This window comes from Mytilus edulis, chromosome 7 (assembly GCF_963676685.1).
Source record: "Mytilus edulis chromosome 7, xbMytEdul2.2, whole genome shotgun sequence".
NCBI classification, from domain to species: domain Eukaryota; kingdom Metazoa; phylum Mollusca; class Bivalvia; order Mytilida; family Mytilidae; genus Mytilus; species Mytilus edulis.
Genome location: NC_092350.1, coordinates 39,498,657 through 39,513,242, shown reverse-complemented (window position 1 = coordinate 39,513,242; position 14,586 = coordinate 39,498,657). Strand labels below are relative to the sequence as shown.

The 14,586-nt window shown below is 31.6% G+C and overlaps 1 protein-coding gene across 32 annotated transcripts in view; it reads right to left on the bottom strand.

The window, feature by feature from the left end:
- The window catches only part of LOC139482678 (MAP kinase-activating death domain protein-like), a 68,031-nt gene extending 54,075 nt beyond the window's left edge, over positions 1 to 13,956 (bottom strand). For 27 of the 32 annotated variants that reach the window (XR_011654910.1, XM_071266711.1, XM_071266700.1 and 24 more), the window contains exons 1-6: positions 13,823 to 13,952; positions 10,749 to 11,462; positions 6,969 to 7,110; positions 3,875 to 4,033; positions 3,055 to 3,186; positions 1,217 to 1,330 (exon numbers count right to left, since the gene is read on the bottom strand). Coding sequence is in view for 31 of the 32 variants with exons in the window: in XM_071266711.1 (XP_071122812.1) it covers positions 1,217 to 1,330; positions 3,055 to 3,186; positions 3,875 to 4,033; positions 6,969 to 7,110; positions 10,749 to 11,368 (1,167 nt within the window). In the remaining variant the exon portion in view is untranslated. Of the gene's footprint in view, positions 1 to 1,216; positions 1,331 to 3,054; positions 3,187 to 3,874; positions 4,034 to 6,968; positions 7,111 to 10,748; positions 11,463 to 13,822 lie in introns of all 32 variants that reach the window. The other 5 variants (XM_071266707.1, XM_071266699.1, XM_071266717.1 and 2 more) reach the window with 1 other exon arrangement.
- Between the last annotated feature and the right edge of the window lie 630 nt (positions 13,957 to 14,586).

Genomic DNA, 14,586 nt, shown 5'->3' with positions numbered 1-14,586 from the left:
ATAGCACCTTCATGAACTGACACCATTCGAGCTAACATATACCAGTAACACAATGTACCTGACCATATTAAGCAGTGCTATGACTTACATTTATGACATAAATTTCAACAAAAATCGACAAAACAATGTACTATAACAATGGTAGGAATTTGTTTTATTGTTAATTTTGTGTAAAATTATATGTTGACAGACCCTCAACATAAAATTGAGAATGTAAAAGGGGAATATGTCAAAGAGACAACTGCACCAAAGAGCACAAAACAGCCCCAAGGCCACTAATCACTAATGGGTGTTCAACACAGAGAGTAACCTGTACCCAAAGGAGGGCTTCAGCTGACCCCTAAACAAACTATTTTGAACTCTTGTAATGCCCAAAATTAAATGTGCATGTACACATACTTCTGCTTGGAGATAGCAGCCAAAACATATGAACTTTTAATGTTATCATACTTAAGAATAGCTATATTAGCCATTCTCAATTTTATAAAATGATGAATTCAACACGTTATAAATATCCTGATATTAGAAGCACTTTTTCAGGATTTACCTTCATACATATGATTTTACCAGTCGTGCATCATTAAATATTCATAGTATACAGACTACATATAGAACAACACAATTCAATTATTTCATCAATGCCAGAATAACAGGAAAAAACACTCATTAGTTGGAAAGCTAAGAATGGAATTTTCTGGATTACGACTTAATGAAACACTTTGACGTAACAAATTACTGAATGGAACAAGAGCACCATGTTGTGATTGATAAAGTAATCATCTCTCCTAATGATAGGGATTGGATGAAGGGGGAAATAAATGTCACAAGTGTGATGCTTTTATTGATTAAGATTGTCAGAAAACAGTGGAAATCAAAGCTCTAAATACGGTAGTTTTGTCGCAATAATATATTAGAAATTTCAAAGTTGCTGCTGAGCTGGAAAACTGGAACATACATTATTGTTCAGTTATATTCTTAAACAATGTACTGTTCTTTTCATTTGTGATACCTACATTAAATTCAGCGTAAAAATAATAGATATTCAATTTAAAAAAAAAAAATTTCCCCCTTCAATCTTCAATGATCTTGGCCCATAGCCAATAGCACAAAACACCCTCACTCAATGCTACTTGTATACATGGTGTAGACGCTAGCTCCAGACAACAAATATTTACACATGCAGACAATATTGAAGTCAAGTACATGTATACAATACCTTGTTAGAATCCAGATCTACAAGCCAGACATCATCTGGAATTTTAAATTCTTTCTTGTATGGTATAAAACTGGCAGGAACTCCAATTATAAAAGGTGTAGGGGCACTCAGCAGCTGTAAATACAAATGAAATACAATAAGATATGCAATCAAATGTCTATGAATATAAACTTCAGTGTATCTCATATAACTACTGGTAGCTGAATAGAAAGGAAATTTGCAATTATTGAAGTGTTTCATTGTTACTTAATTCATACTTCCAACATTTGTAAGACTATTTAACTGGCACATGTGGCAAAGAAGCACCTAAATTGATACATAGAAAGTACTGTGGATTCATTTATTTTCGTTGATACCAATTTCCGTGGTTTGAGAAGAACTTGCATTTTTGTGGATATTTGATTTTGTGGTTTTGCCAAGGTCTGCTTACATTCTGATAGAAAATTTGTAATTCGTTGCATATTGGAATTCGTGGTTCCTGGGTAACCATGAAATCCACGAAAAAAATTGGTATCCAACCAATAATAATGAATCCATGTCTGCATAACATGAACTGTTCTAGAAAAGGATAATCAAGATAAAAGATTATCAACATTTTTTTAATTTTTGTGGGCTTACTTTTGTAGGTAAGGATTACATGTTAAAAGAGCCAATCTAGGTTTGAAAACAAATGGGATTTCGACTGCTCTATTTTTTTTTAGTTCTGATCTTGCATTGACATGCATACTCTCATTCATTATATGTACTTGTGCAGAGTTTTAGTAGTCACTGTCCCAAATAAACTATCAAGGATGAACTACAGGGTACACAAAGTGTATTCATTTAAATTTTGAATTTAAAGTAATGAGTTTTATACAATAATTGTTTTACATGGTCAATCACCGATTTCTTCTGTTCTTTGTTCCTTTTATAAATTCACTTTTAAGTACAGTTCAGAAGGTAAATACCCTCTACTTTTCACTTTTTATGTATGTTAAGTATGTGGAACATCTGGATATACTGACAATACAGCAACAAATGTGACAAAGTGTCATCAATTATTTTGCAAATTTATCAATATCTAGTATGAAAAGGGGAAATCCATTATAAAGTTGGTGTAAACAAATGTGCACTGCAAAAAAGTAATTCATATACAAATGATGAGTTAAAACATAACAGCTAATTGATACAAAAATGTAAAAAAAATCTAGATGAAATGTCGATATATTGTGGATTCAATTTTATTCACAAGGTATGTTATTATGGATTTGCGGGTATAGAAGATCCAGTTTTCAGAAAAATTGTAGAACTAATTGAAGTTCTTTAGTACTATTCTCATGCAAATGTTTTAATGTAAATGTAATTAATGTACAAAAATGTATATTACTACATTTGCAATTTCTGCTTCATGAAATTTGTAAATATTGAATGCACTCATTTTTTACACATACCATCTAAAAATTGTACAAACTTGTGCTCTCATTGGTGATCAAGAATGGTGAAGTTGGAGTAGGCACTACTGCTTTTCAGAAGCTAGATGGTTGTAGAGCTGTATACACAAATTCAGTCTTAATCTGCCATGGACAAAGAGGTGGGACTGCATTGCAATCCATTTTTAGCAAAGATGAGTGAAATACAGAACTGTTTTTAAATTAAACTGGTTATAAATTGAAGTACCTCTCCTAAACTGTACAGAAAGGGCCTGTTTGAGAAACGGACTTTCTGGAGGTTTTACAATTATTTAAGTTTAAAAACTAATATACATGGTCTTTTCCTTTTTAGAGAAACATCATGATGTATGGTCAGCATGTGTGCTGATTAGAGATATAAATAAAAAAGACATGGGCAGTATCATTTACCTGTTCTCCTGACGACATGCAGGTTGGCAACAATGGTATAACAGGAAACATATATTCTAATGGGTAAAGCATGTAGACAAATGCCATCACACTCATTGTCAGGGCATTGTAATCACGAGATTGCATCACAACCTACAAGTAAACAAGACCAACATCACAGAGAGTATAAAACACCCTTGTAGAGAAAGCACATAAATTAAAAGATATTAAAAATAGTTAAGGTTTTTACTGCTTTCAGTGAAAAAGTGTAATAATGAAGTCTGTTTACCAGTAAAATACAATAAAGAAATAAAAATAAATTCAATATTTCTTTTGATGTTATTTTTTTTTATCTAGCTATTGGCTATTCCTAAGGTCAATGATGACTATCAAAGGTCAAGATAACCAACTCCTCCTCTGTGGCATACAGCTGGATAAGCAATTTTTTCCAATAAGAAACAAAATACTATTTGCCAGTAAAGATCTGGGGTTGAAGTCAAAAAACTTTGCTTAGTGATTGGAGCACAAAAATCATGCTTGAAATATGAAATCAAATCTCGATTTCAGAGTATATAAAATTGAGAATGGAAATGGGGAATGTGTCAAAGAGACAACAACCCGACCAAATAAAAAACAACAGCAGAGGGTCACCAACAGGTCTTCAATGTAGCGAGAAATTCCCGCACCCGGAGGCGTCCTTCAGCTGGCCCCATAACAAATATATACTAGTCCAGTGATAATGTATGAGTACAAAAACCTGACTTGAAATTTTTATGACTTCACGGCCTGTTCACACACTTAGGATTATTTTACTATATAAATGTTGTTTACTAGTGCTTACCTTATATTCTAACATGATAGCGGTGAGAACTTTCAGACATGTATCAACACCTAACAGCTCTAATGGTAAATGTAAGGGGAAGTCTATAAGTGAAAACCGGGTATGATCTGGCAAGGCAAACAACAATGGGGGCTGTAAATCTTTTGGTAAAACCTGGACCTGTAAAAAGAAAAAGAAGAGTTGTTGTTATCTAACACAAATTTCAGATTTCCCATTTTCTAATTTTTTTTTCGTTGTATGTGAAATGTGTTAGTTTATAAAGCATCTCACTCATTCAAGTACTATATCCAAAACTATTATTTGATTTACAAAGAGAGGTCAGATGAATTTCCAGAGAAACAGATAGAGACAGCACTGCACTGTAAAATGAACAATGAATATGATATGATATCAAAAATAATGAATAAGACAATATCAACTTAAAAATTTCAGTGTAAAACACCTATTCGATTTATAATACATGGCAAAGGTGAAATTTTAAATAAGATTACATGTTAATTTGTGGAATGAGTGCCATAGAGCAAAGATTTACACATAAACCAGTGTTAGGGGCTGTCTTGACCTTCAAGTGACAGATGTACAAGTTTTTGCTCCTTGTTGAAGACCCACTATGATGTCAAGATGGAGGATAGCAAATAAAGGCACTTTGTCAAGTGCATGCAAAGAATTTGTGTAATGAATTTTTATGAACCATATGCCTTATTTTGATTATTGAATACTTTTCTCGTTATAAATTATTAGTACAAAAATTAATGCTTTAATAAAAGAAAGAAAAAATGCTTTTTATCCATTATAATATTCATGTAAAAAATTGTACCTTTACTTTTTTGTACAGAGCAATTTAAGTTACTGTTATGTACATATAAATATACAAGGTTCATCACTTCATTTACCCTCTTTCAATCTTATCATGCTTATAGTCTTAAATAGTAGTAATTCGTAAAATAAATTATTAAGTTTAGTTATGTTGAATCAATGTACATGTACAATGTACTAAAAAACAAATTTATAAATCCACATCTTGAAATAGGTCAATATATATATACCCTATTGAAAATGTCAAACTTCTCAGATTTAGTAGCTATATAGGTATTTGTGTAGGAGGATAATAAAGTCACATCGTTGCTATATTCAATTGAAATATTTTCCATAGAAAAGTGTTTTACACAACTTGATTTATCTTTAAAATAGCCAATTTATACAAAAGGTTAAAGGAGCCTATAGTTTTTTATTTATTTCATCAAAGTTTTATGTTTTAATAGAAATCAAATGACATTTTGAGAAGGTGGGAGTACTACTTTTTTTAACAGGAAGGTGAAAAAGGAACTGAAAAATTATATACCAGTGAAAGGAATTAAAATCATGTGAAAATGGTTCTAAATTTGTATTTATAGCTCAAAGCATGTATAACAACTTTCGTTTCACTTTAAATTTGGATTCATTCATAAGTTTCATGGTGACAAAAAAGTAACATCTTTCAAAATAAAAATAAAGGTATAAAAGTTTTAATTTACAAATACATTGTATAAAATATCTTTTTAATCATTATGTTTTGAAAGCATGAAAAGTCATTTCAAGTACAAATTTTGTGACTTGATTTTGTGATATAACGATTTTGTTTAAAATGCACAATGTGTTAAACATGTAAGTTATGTATGTACCAGGGGCACTAGAATAAAACTACCTTTATAACAGCTGTGAAAGCAATAGTTATAACATCCTATGGGTTTCCTTTGTTAAATTTTAACACATGTACGGCAAAAATAATATAGGAATTCACACTTTCAATTGATGTTTTGTTTCCCCAATGGCAAAAGCTTATTTATCTGTTTAATATAAAACAATTTTTTTGTTGAGTTTTTTAAGTTTTTGAAAGTTATGCTGAGCTTGTTCACAACATCAACCATGAATGTATTACTGTTAACAAATAACAATAGAGCAGCTTCAAAATACATTGACTGTTATCTAAAAGTTTCAGTTAGTATATAATAAATGTAAATAGACCAAAAAAATATTTTTATCAGTTTCTTGCCTTCCTTCCTACATTTGTCCTACAGTTACTCTATAAATTTAACAACCTTAAATTTATGAAACAAACAAAAAATCAATCTACTAAAGAATTACGGCATTGCATATTTTGTATTTTATCGAGGACAGTCATTACATAAATGACTACATGACTAATGTCAGATGGAAAGTAAGAAAAACATAACGAACAACAACATAACAATGGATCATTTGGACACAAAATCACTTAAACATGTGACTTTTATGATACATGAATTTATTTAATTCTGTATTAAGCAATGATTAAATGCTAAAAAATTGCAAGTATTACTTGAAAAAACGCACCTTAACAAAATCTTTAGTTCTTCCTTATAACCATTGATTTCAACTTATCATGACATAATCATATATCAATACTATGTTTTACTGATCTAAAGTATTCTAGTTACCCAAGCAAGTGATTGATTTCCAAATCAAGGAAAAATCTTTTACAAAATGTCAATTACTGTAACGAGTCTGAAGCATTTCTGAGAAGATTACACTTAACAAGGGCAATTTACTGCAAAATACTTTTAGTAAAGGTCCATCCCACTTTCTTTATAAGAGAACTTGAAGTGAAAGATTTCATCAAAAACAATTTGAGTCTGCTCTCGTTCCAATGTTATTAACTTCTTTGAAGCTGATCATTAGATGTCAATTTGACGATTTTCATTTGCAGAAGTTACATCTTAGAAACCATTTTAATGGAACAAATTTCTTAATCACCTTCAATTTCGAAAGCATTTAGCTTTTAAGTCTGCCAGTTAACTATGCTCTAGATAGCAAAATTATCAAGTTCAGTGCATAGACTCATTTTTCCAGCTACAGTACTAGTGTTATAAAAGATATATGTGGTAATAACTTAAGACAATCCAATGTACAATGTATGTATTGCAAACAAAGTTTACAAAGTACATTTTCAAGCAAAATAGGCTTTGTTTTTAATTTATACCTTCAAATATATTTATTTTATGGTTTTTTAAACCATCTAATTTTTAGTCCAACTGATAAAATCCAAATAATGCAACACAATACATGTAATAATAACCTCAACTCTTGTCTTGCCAGGTACTGGTACAGGTGCACTTAACAGTCTCAGGATCCATGTCTCAATCTCCTTGACTTCATGCATGACCAAACCTGTCAGATTATCACTTCCCTGTCCTGTTAAAACTCCCCATACTGTGTCCCTGAAATGGCAGTCAAGTATTTTACATGTGCATGCTTTAAAATGAGTTATACATTTAAATTTTCAATAAAAAAAAGATGCTCCACAGTGGGCACCAAGTAAGATAAAACTGCAGAGGTGGAACTCTAAATGCAGTTGGGGCAAGTATACATTTGTACATGTATATGGAGTATGGACACAACTTTAAACAGAGATTAAATATTTGACGCAGCATAAGTTTCTCATTTTCTGACACAGAATGAATGATGTGGTCTTAAAAATTTAAATTGGACAATTGGAAGACAACAACTCTGTCCACTACATCGTCACGCCAATATCCAAATCCATATACTGTAAACCAACTTATTTTCGCGGATATTTTATTTCGCGTTTTACCCTTTCTTGACCACTTCGCGGCTATTTAACTTCGCCATTTTGTGATTTACTTGATGAAGTTTAATAAGGAACGATCCAAGTTTTACATATTCGCAATGACTTATATTCGTGTTATTTTTCTACTCGCGAAGATCGCGAAAATTAATCGCTCACGAAAATAAGTTGGTTTATAATAGTAACTAGCATAACTAATGGACAAACAAAAACATGCATAGATGTATTTTATGCTGTTTAATGATTTTCTGTGTAAACATCATTTACACTGGGCGTATTACAAACTCCTGCTGACAGTTATGCACACAAATTAATTTTTTGAGTTGCCATATATAATAATATCATATGAATATTGACTGTCATGTTTGTTTACTGAATCAATTTCAGACGCGAAGTGTAAATAAGCAGATTAGACTTTCCTTCTATATAGCAATTTACACTATCTACAGGCTTCAAATGTCTAACCAAATCCAATAACAAGTGTTCAGTTTTTTCTAGTCTAAACCATCCTTAGCTTTTTATGCTTCAGACACATTCCAGAATGAAATTAAATCAAAATTGTCAGTTTGTCAAAAAAAAGTAATCAGAATTCCTTTTGGAGCGTTTCAAAGACAATGAAACTGTCATTACCATAGAATGTCAAAAGTTCAACCTACACTAAATGTAATGTATTTAATATGATCATGATCACCGAGGATGGTATTATACAAAAATAAAATGCTATTAGTAAAGATTTCAAAGTTCTATGCAAAAATGTGCCATGGAAAGTTTATTCTTATACATTTGTACATGATATAGGGACACATGAAGGGTTTTGGATTCCTCAGTCTAAAAGCCATGCTTAAAAATTTGGTCAAAATTCCAACAATATTTTATAATTTTCAATGCTGAAAAACAGGTACAAAAAATGGTGTATTTAACACCAAGATGGATAATTTTGTTAATGTTCATGTTGAACTTGTTGAGCATGTACAAATGTATGTAATTATATACATGTAATTATAATACTGCATACAAAAATGTACATGCAGACATGTAAGAGTAATATGAAGCAGGCATTACCTGTGAAAGGGGGCAAAGTCTGTATGAATTTTTTTTTTTTTTCAAACATATTTAAACTTCAAATTGTGTTAAAAAGGAAATACCGTAACGTTTCTTATTTTGGTTCTGTTTTTAAGGATTTAAGTTGTGACATTATTTATGTTATGACGTCATATTTAAAGTCATAAGAAACGAGTGACCGGTGAAAAATAATGTTCTTCCAATTCTTAAACCAATGCATACAAACAACATAAACTTAGTCTTCTGTGCTCAAATTTATCATTTTTTTCGTGTAAATTTCGTATAAACGTCAATTATTTTTTCAATCGGTCATTGTTGTTGTGAAAATATGGCAGGTAATTAAAGTTCGTGTTTTGAAGCCGAAGTTTAACGATTGTCACCTGTTTGTCAACAATTGACGAAAAATAAACAAAAAAGCATGGAAATTGAGCACGTGTTTAACATGTAAATTCAGATAAAAGTTTATTTTAAGGACATCCATGCGTATTGTGGTCACCGGATTTTAACGAGATGGGTCACACTGAGGTCACCTTGCATACGGAAAATATATCGGGGGAATTGCTTGCTGGAAGGAAGCAATTCAAATAAAGTAAACTTCTTCTAAATATGAATAAATTAAAGAATTTTCTTCAGAAAAAAGTATATGTACCTAAGTTTTACAATGAAAACTATCCATTGAGTTATAAAAAACATATGCATTATTTTTTTTTTATTTGAGGTTTCTTATGACTTTAATGTAAACATAGAAACACTATCCATAATCATCAGGCCAAATTAAAATATGTGTGGTTCCAGTAACCCTACCTTCCCTACTTTTTCACCTCAAAAATAGCCTACCCTAAAGATTTTATTGTCTTTTTTCATTAAGCACTGTTGAAGTCAAAATGTTGCTCCCATAGACTCAATGTAAAAAAAAAACATAAAAAAAAATCCCTACCTACCTACATGTTGTACCTACCCTAACTTTTTTTCAGATGTAACTGGAACCACACATACTTTTTTTATTTGGCCTCAGGTAATGATTTTTTCATATCAAAGAATTATTAACAAGAATGTGTCCATAGTACACGGATGCCCCACTCGCACTATAATTTTCCATGTTTTGTGGACCGTGAAATTGGGGTCAAATTTTTTAATTTGGAATTAAAATTAGAAAGATCATATATCATAGGGAACATGTGTACTTAGTTTCAAGTAGTTGTGACTTTAACTTCATCAAAAACTTTAACCTGAACTTCGCACTTTCATTTTCTATGTTCAGTTGACCATGAAATTGGGGTCAAAACTCTAATTTGGCATTGAAATTAGAAAGATCATATCATGGGGAACATGTGTACTAAGTTTCAAGTGGATTGGACTTCAACTTTATCAAAAACTACCTTGACCAAAAACTTTAACCTGAAGTTGGACGAACGAACGAATGGACAAACGAACGAACGGAGGCACAGACCAGAAAACATAATGCCCCTCTACTATCGTAGGTGGGGCATAAAAATGAAATTGGTTTTGTGTTCCTTCTGAAAAAATATTTAACTAGACTGATAAATATGTATTTTATTAAGTCTTACATGTATGACAACGCAACCAGAAGAAGGAAGTAGATTTCTGTGCAAATGTGGGAAATAAAAAAGTGTGAAAAAAAAGTTAACGAGTTTGAGTTCATTAGCCATGTTAGCAGTTCTAACTAAAATTTTTCCCAATTGTTTTTTTTTGTTTTTTGTACCGTAATACATGAAATAGGGGACTTCTTCCCTTATAAATGGATTACTTTGTTCTAAGTACATTGTACAATGAAAAAGTGTAAATTATACAAAATTAAAAGACTATATCATACTGTATGTATTTGAAATTCAATAAGGATTTTTTTTATTTAGAACTTGCTGCAAAGACAACATTTCTAATCAATAGTAGATGACATGAAATGTCAATTTTAATCTTGTTAGAATGAACAAAATTCAATCAATTTATTGGTATGTATAAAGTTGTTCTTGATTACATTGTACTTATAACAGCACGGAAGCTTTATAAGCTTATAATAAACAATTGTACTAAAAACTTTTATGAAACAAGTCCTTTCATGAATTGAGTAAATTTTGCCTCAACAAAAAGTCAAATGATCTCAATCTTGAGTTTATTGTTTATTTTGCTAGGATAATTCTTATAAAAAGATGTTAAAGGACAAAGATTGTTTCATTATAACTGGCTTACCTTGATTTATCTCTAGCAGATGAAACACCAATTCTTTTGGAACATGTTCTTTCATGGCATGCATCAATGAGTCGACGTAATATGAAAAGACATTCACGAAACGTAGAAAAAAATGGATGATGACTAACTATGCATAGTGAGGTTAAAACATTGTTCCGCACCATTGATGCAGTTTTCATTTTACGACTACTTTTCGGAGATTTTTGTTTACTTTTTTCATGGTCAATAGTTAATGAATTGCCATTACCATCGGTACTAGTCCTATTGTCACTTTTCCATTTTTCATGACACTTTTTTTCGAAAGGTCGGAAAAAGTTTACACAAATACCATATCTGATTATTCCAGAATCTTTTTCTGTTAATGTAAAAACAAAAGACGTGGTCTCCCGAAGACTCATTCGTTTTGGACCAACACTTATGCATCCTTCTGGCTGACAAAAGAAAATAATATCGGATGGTAAGGCAAAATCTTTGTGATCTTCTAGAGGATATCTCCTTAGTAACTCTGGTGTTTGAGCCACATTGTTGTTTTGATTTGGATGATGGCTGCTTACGATTGTAATGTAATCTATTAGACGTGGACAAAATAGTCTTTGTGGCGTAGATGCTGTATCTGACATGGTGACGGTCAAACTAGACTTGTAATTACCCTTTACCTAATATCCTCTCCTTCAAAACTGACAACTTTACCGTCTTAGTGTATAGAGTGTTCATCTGAAAATATGGAATAGAGTTACAGTACAGAGCTCTGCAATCAGAACTGAATATCAAGTAATAATTCATATCAAATATTCATGATTATTTACTGTTACTGCATGCATACATGTACAAAAATTATGTCTTATTTACCATGAATGATGTCACACAACTAGTCATTCTGAAGGTCGTCAGACATTGGGCAAAGTCCGGTAAAAATTGATTTGGTCCAGTTAAGTGATATGTATTACTGGACCAAATAACCAGTAATTTTTTTAACTTTATCCAAATCATATGTGTTAACATGGTTAAGGTCCTGAAAAGAAGAGTCTAGTCCAGATAAGAAGAATGTTTTACTGGACCAAATGTCCAGTTGATTTCTCAAAGCCTTGGGAACCACTGGGCAAAATCTTTTTTTTTATAGTAATTCAAGTTACAAAATGTATGCCATTAGGTCTGAGACCACAATTGTCGTCCTTTGATTTTCGTTTTCCACATATAAACATGTAGCCCCTAAAGTGTTCACAGTGAGTTACTTGCCATTAATTTTTATACCCCTTCCAAATTTATTTCTCCATGTTTAATGTCTCAAATTGCAAGTAGGGGGGGGGGGGGGCTGTAAAAATTTTATAGTTAGAGTCTATGAAGTTTTCTATAATTTTGATATAATTTGTCCCAAAAGTAGTACAACACACTATCACTGTAAAAATTTCATTGAGAAAGCGCAGGTGGGATTTTTTAATTTTAATTTATATTCCAAAAGAAATGCACTACGAAATAATGGTGGTCTCAGACCATTAACATGATTAATAAATGTGTAAAAACAAGTATGTGTCCATAGAACACTATTGCCCCACTTGCACTATCGTTTTCCATGATCAGTTGACTGTGAAATTGCAGTCAAAACAATAACTTTAACATGTTTAAGCATTCAAGTTTGAAAGATCATATCATAGGGAACCATGCATGTGTACTAAGTTCCAAGTTAAAATGACTTCAACTTCATCAAAAACTACCTTCACCAAATCTGCTAAAGCGTGATAGACAGACAAATGAAAGACAGACAAAAGACAAACAAACAAATGTCACATCAAAAAATTAAAATTGCCTTTCAAGACTTCTTACTTTTTTTTACCTTTCTACGATCACATCATTGCACCTAGAATTAGGTATACATGTACAATATTTTGTATATATTAATATTTATATAATATATATAAAATTAAGAATGAAAATAAGGAATGTGTCAAAGAGACAACAACCTGACCATCATGACCATAGAGCAGACATCAGCCCAAGGCCACCAATTGGTCTTCAATGAAGAGAAACTCCCGTACCCAGAGGAGTCCTTCAGCTGGCCTTTACACAAATATGTATACTAGTTCATCAGTGATAACGGATGTCATACTAAACTTGGAAATTATGCATTCTTTCGGACATCAATTGATTCTTAACTGTGACCCTGCAATCATATAGAGCTGATATTTTCTGTACACTGCTATTCGTCTATAAATTATACTTATGATCTTGAATTTCTGAAACATATTGTCAAGACAATTCACCAAGACTTATGTATATGTACCCACTTAATAAAATGATCAAACCAGTAATGAGGTAATATGGTGTGAAACAATTTATTTCATAAAATCTTCTGTATATACAGTTTCACAATAAAAAATTGTCATGATTGATTGTGGTGTCAAATGTTATTAATTCTAACGTCAAAATTTTACGGGAACCTGAGTGATGTCCAGTAATCATGGTAATGGCAAACAAATAGTGATAAGGTCAAGGTGTATTGTACATTTCTAGTTGTATATCACCTGTCGCTCAGACCCCTGGGACTCTACTGCACATTGCATACATGTACAAACCTTACACTAGGTACATGTATGTCATTGTAAATAAAATAAGACTTCCAGATTTAATCAGTTTTAACTTGCACTGTTCTGATTTTGAACCTGTATAAATCACAACTTTTGTTTTTAGTATGCTTCCTTTTGACTTGAATGCAAATGAAGTGGGAGAGTGTAAAGCCGATGAAATTATGTATACAAAATTATGCACAATGTCAATGTAAAAATAATTTGTCTAAAACCGGCTTACCTTATACACATTGCATGTAATTATATAAGAATGAAACAAACTAACCTTGAATGAACAATTAAAAATCTCCCATATTCAGAAAAAGTAGTCCAACTTTCCATTTTCACCCACAGATACTGATGCAAATAAATGTTCAGTAAAACATAAATTTTCTAGCGATCGATATCTTGACATCGCCAATCAATATTAAATAAATGTCATTTGAGCAAATTTGCAACGTTCAAATACCTATAAATAAAAGGAAAAACCTTATATTTACATCATGTGCTTACCATTTTTCAAATCAGAATATACATGTTTCGTGCTTGCATAGTTTTTTCGACAACATGAATCTTCGAAGATATCGCTCCTATGATAAACAGCCATTGACGTACCGAAACGACCACGACGCCATCTGTAAACAAATGGGAAAGATAACTCTTCAAAAGTTGTTAGCGCCAAAATTCAAAATTACCATGTTGTTCTATTATCATGATTTTAGACATTATAGACCAATATAAATATGTTCACACTTTATTGTTTGTCAATGTAAGATAATTGGAATAACGCATTTGTAACACCTGTTTTAAAAAAAGAAGACAAACATCATGCTGTCATTGTACTCAAGTTCTCAACTTGAATTGAGATCAGTTTCAACTTGAGTAATTTGTCGAATTGCGTAAATAGATTTGAATCATGTTTATCATGTACTATTTTGTACAAGCTGCTGTACTGATGGTTCCTTCGGGGAATAAAAATCTAACAATGTGCCAGTAAAATTGACCTAGTGGTAGTTATATATAAGAAACAATTCAGACGGTATATATATGTATGCCCATTTTGATGTATAAATTAACATGCATATAAACGTTTCGAGTTATAGGCTCTCTTCAGTAGTGCTTGAAGTCGAAATATATTGGAAATATAGAAAAAACTTACATATATTCGATTTAGAGCACAACTTTTATAGGAAGCGGCCTAAATTGAATAATAAGTGTCCTACCAACGCTTAGAACACGACCAAAGAGGGAAGCTTCACAAAAAAAGATAAATCTGT